This window comes from Lactuca sativa, chromosome 2 (genome assembly GCF_002870075.4).
Source record: "Lactuca sativa cultivar Salinas chromosome 2, Lsat_Salinas_v11, whole genome shotgun sequence".
NCBI lineage: Eukaryota > Viridiplantae > Streptophyta > Magnoliopsida > Asterales > Asteraceae > Lactuca > Lactuca sativa.
Genome location: NC_056624.2, coordinates 175933608 through 175938207, shown reverse-complemented (window position 1 = coordinate 175938207; position 4600 = coordinate 175933608). Strand labels below are relative to the sequence as shown.

At 32.3% G+C, this 4600-nt stretch overlaps 1 protein-coding gene across 1 annotated transcript; it reads right to left on the bottom strand.

Annotated features, from left to right (window-relative positions):
* Positions 1-1206: 1206 nt before the first annotated feature.
* Positions 1207-3300, bottom strand: LOC111902764 (probable protein phosphatase 2C 63). The gene is made up of 4 exons (XM_023898573.3): positions 2865-3300; positions 2185-2570; positions 1878-2114; positions 1207-1782 (listed from the first exon to the last, which is right to left on the bottom strand). The coding sequence occupies exons 1-4, from the start codon at positions 3118-3120 to the stop codon at positions 1525-1527; spliced, it is 1137 nt and encodes a 378-aa protein (XP_023754341.1). The 5' UTR covers positions 3121-3300; the 3' UTR covers positions 1207-1524.
* Between the last annotated feature and the right edge of the window lie 1300 nt (positions 3301-4600).

The following is a 4600-nucleotide window of genomic DNA, read 5'->3' as shown; positions in this document are numbered from 1 at the left end:
ATATATATATATATATATATATATATATATATATATATATATATATATATATATATATATATATATATATGTCATTTCTTTCTTCACAAGTAATGTATTGTGGAAGTTATTGTGAAAGTGATGTGTTGTCATGTTTTCATTGGTTCAAATATGTGTTGCCCTAATCATTCATTTTCCATATAACTCTTCCATATATATATATATATATATATATATATATATATATATATATATATATATATATATATATATATATATATATATATATATATATATATATATATATATAAACAAATTAAAATATCACCCAATAAAAACATTAATGTGTACTCATTCTCAAACATTTGTTTATATGTATAATACCAAAAAATAAATTTTTTTTGGTTTAGAGTTGGTTAAATTCAAGTTTTATATATATATATATATATATATATATATATATATATATATATATATATATATATATATATATATATATAATTCTTAAAACTGAATAAGAAAAATTATCCAACTAAATTATAATTTGGTTGGTTCTAGATTAAATTTGAAGTATTCAAATTCATATCTTGAAAATCGAAATCAAATTGGATTCATTTAATTGTATCGAACCGATCCATCCAAACGAACATCCCAAATTTTTTTGGAAACGGCAAACGAATCAAGTGGAAGCTTACTCGCAATATTTCAACAAATACTCCAGGTTCGAGATTTTTTACAGGACAAACCCAACTCTCATAGGGATTTCCAAGTACATCTCAGATAACGATTGTCTAGTGTCATATAGTTATAAAACATTGACTCGTATTTTTATATTACGTTTAACTTATGGTATTAAAACAATACTTGTCTTAGAAGAAATTATTAACAAGTCAAGCCTGATAACCGAATTTTTTGACCCGCGTATTTTGTCTCCTCAATTTAGTTAGTGATACGTATGTTAAAGGAATATAGATATTTTTAGATAAGAACAACCAAAATGACAATTTTCCTGAGCAGTTTTTCAGAAGGTGTCACCTTCTGGAAAATGCAGAAGTCCATCCTCTTGAAAGGTTCATATGTAGATCCTCTTGAAAGGTTCATATGTAGATGAATTCAAAGTTTACTTTGTTACTCATGCCATTATTCTTAAAGACTTTTCATATAGTATTACAACTACATGTGTATATTTCTATTTCTATTTCTATTTCCATTTCAACCAAAAAAAAACATACTAACAACACAATAACACAATATTTCAGTTTTACAACACAAAAAACAAAAACTACCACCACCTATACAAATACATTATACATTATACACATACCCATATTATATTTATAGTTTACCACCATTTTCATGAAACCCTAGAGGGAAGGTGGCTTAAGCCAGTTCACAACTAACCACAACCACCAACCACCAGTGGTGGCAGGTGGATGGGTTTCCTATTTCCTAGAAAAGATAGAAGCTATTTACAACAATACCCTTTATCTCTATATCCTTTAACAGAAACCCACCCTATGAACAAAATATGATGATCCAAACTGATCATGGAGAAAGATGAGAATTATCATCTGAATTAAAAGTGAAAATATCAAGAGGGGCAGTAGTGTCACCAGTAATATCATCATGAGAATGAGATTTACATTTACCTCGACCTCCATCAAGGTAAATCACCACCACTGTAATATCATCATGAAAATGTCGCCTCACACCCTTTTCAATTCTCTTTATATCATCATATCTCATTTCTCTTTTCCTTGCTGCCACCTCTATTGCAGCTCTTATTAATCTCTTTGCTATCCCCTGAAACAAATATCAAAAAACATTATTACTTCATATAAATATTCTCTATTCAAGAAAAAAAAAACATGATGAAAAGAAGAGAGTAGATTATTTACATTTCTGGGATTCTTATGAACAATTTCAACCGCATCTTCATCACTGAGTTGTTCCCATAAACCATCTGAAGCAAATATCAAGAACAGGTCTTGTGGCCTTAGCTTTCGAGTTATTATCGATGGCTCTGCTGACATTACAGCTCTTTTTAAAGGGAAAGGGGATGCATACTGCTGGAAGAGAGGGTTTCTGTTATACTCCGGTTTCTTCAGGTATACATCTCCGATTGATCTTGACACCTGATCATAATAGAGTAAGAGATGTGTAAAGATATAAAAATTTGGTATACAATTGGGTGAAATAGTACACCTGGATAATGCCTTTTATCCTCCAGACACCATGAGTGTACACTACAATATGTGCATCATCAGGATGAAGGGCTTTGACCTCTTTTCTGACCTCTTCAACCCCAACATTATGGTCGGTTGATAGCCTTTCTGCCACCACAGTTGAAGAATGAACCATCCTGCCGCCGCCGGAAGCTTGCCGGCCAAGCACAGCCCTGGAGTCCCCAAGGTTTGCCACAAATAGAGTACCATTTGAGATCACACCAAGAAGACAGCATGAACCTACTGAGACAATTTGTGGTCTATCAAGCCACGATTCTTTCACTAAATGCAAAAATTCAGTTTCGGTTGCATCAAATGCCTTGGCTATCACATCCTTGGATAATCCTCCACGTTCATCAGCAAATTCTGAGATATTTACACGGATCAAATCAATTAATGATACGAACAAGAGCTGATTTGAAACCTTAGAAAGTGTTCGATTTGCTTGTTTTCTGGACCAATTTTTGCTTATCGGATAGTTGGTTCAATTTCAAGCATCGGATCAGATTCAGAATGATGAAGTTTTAGCTTAAACATATCCAACTGTTTTCTAGTGACATCTCTCAGTTCTGTTTACAGCTTTGAGTAAAATTTTCCAATACAAAAATCATTCTATCGACGAAAAGTGGAAGAAAATTAGGGTTTTCGGATGCTACTTACTCTCTAGGTAACGGAAGAGGTGACTGTTGATGAATCTAGAGGCTTCGGGACCACCGTGACCATCGTAGACTCCGATGTAAGTCGCGGATGGTGAAGTTAACACTTGACCTTGGTCTTCGAGCAATGAATTGGCCTGAACAACTGCAACGGAGTATTCACCGGATGCGTGTGGCTTCAAGTCCATGTTCCATAAAAGTCCGTCGCCACCACCACCGCCGAAACACCGTTCCAGCGGCTTGTAACACGACTCCAACATCGTAACTCAACCACCTTTCGCCTTCTCTCTGAAGCACTGAACACGCGTTTACGCAATCCGCAGAGTGAGAGAGAAGATTAACGAATGTCGTTGTAGTTGTTTGTTGGTTGGATTTTGATAATTATTTTTTCTGCAACGTAAAAGAACCTAAAAGAAGAAAAGTGTGAACTTGGAGAGAAGAAAACGAGTGGAATTTTTTATTAGTCTTTTTCTTTATTATAAACTATTCATTGTAAATTACATTTTTGGCCCTTGAATGTTCAATGGGCTTTTTTTTTGTCAAAATTTTGATTCCAAAAAGTTCTTTTCATTGTCTTAGGTTTTGCAAAAGCGTTTTTGATTCATGTTTAAATTAAATAATTATATTTTTAATAAAAATGATAAAAATCAGCTATGTTTCTAGATCAATTATTATAATAAAAAATCTTTTTCTGATGGACAAAAATGTAATTTACTAAAATAGTCAAGAAGAAAAAAGAAAAGAAAAAATGAAGGTGGAGTGATAAGTGGGGGAAATTGAAAATTGAACCCGTGTTTAACGGGACAAAAAACAATTGATCCGTGGAATTCAACGCAAGCGGTTGGGCCGGCTTTGACGTTGACCCATGTAGAAAAAAACCTTCTTTTTGTCATTAACCCCAAACTAGTTAACATTTTCCATCATTTAAATTAAATCCCCACAAAAGTCAAGTTTAGGGTGTTCAAAGTTTGATTAAATTCGTTAAATTAAATTAATTTGATTGATGTGGTTTGAGAAATATGAAATGTATTTTTGGCCTTGTCTCTCTGGATTGATTCATTGTATATAATATTTGAATCATAGGGGTAATTTAGTCACTTTCGGTTATTATTTGTAAGGTTCGTCTAAATAACCTAATCCATTTGAAAGTTTGTGATTATGTAGTTAAAACTTTTTATAAATGTCTACGAGTTATTTATTCCTCTTCCCTTTTGGTTTTATGATTAAATATAATAAAAGACACAATTATGTGTGGTGGAACGTATTTTTATTTTAAAACAAAATATTGGTATATATAATATAACTTGCTAAAATTATAATGTTTTAATATTTGTATTTTTGTAGGCACAAAACGGATTCTACAAAGATACTCGTCCCATGTCAAACGAGTGTCGATATCAAAGACCCCTTCCAAGATTCAATCAAAGCGTTCCAAGATTCAATCAAAGCCTTTGAATTCTTCCCTTCACTTAGGACTTTCTATGCTATTAATTTCTTTATGTTTTAAAATAATGTGTAATTAATATCAATCATATAAATTTTCTTAGGGCTAAATTCATAAAATGATTTAATTCTCAGTTTTAAGTTATATATCTTTGTAAATATATGTGGAGCCCAAAATTATCTCTCCAAAAGAGCATTTGTGAAGAGAATGAAAGCTCCAACATCGATAGTCATTTATATTACCGTGTCATACCGATGTGGGATACACTAACACTTCCCCTCAGAGTCTCGAGGAGG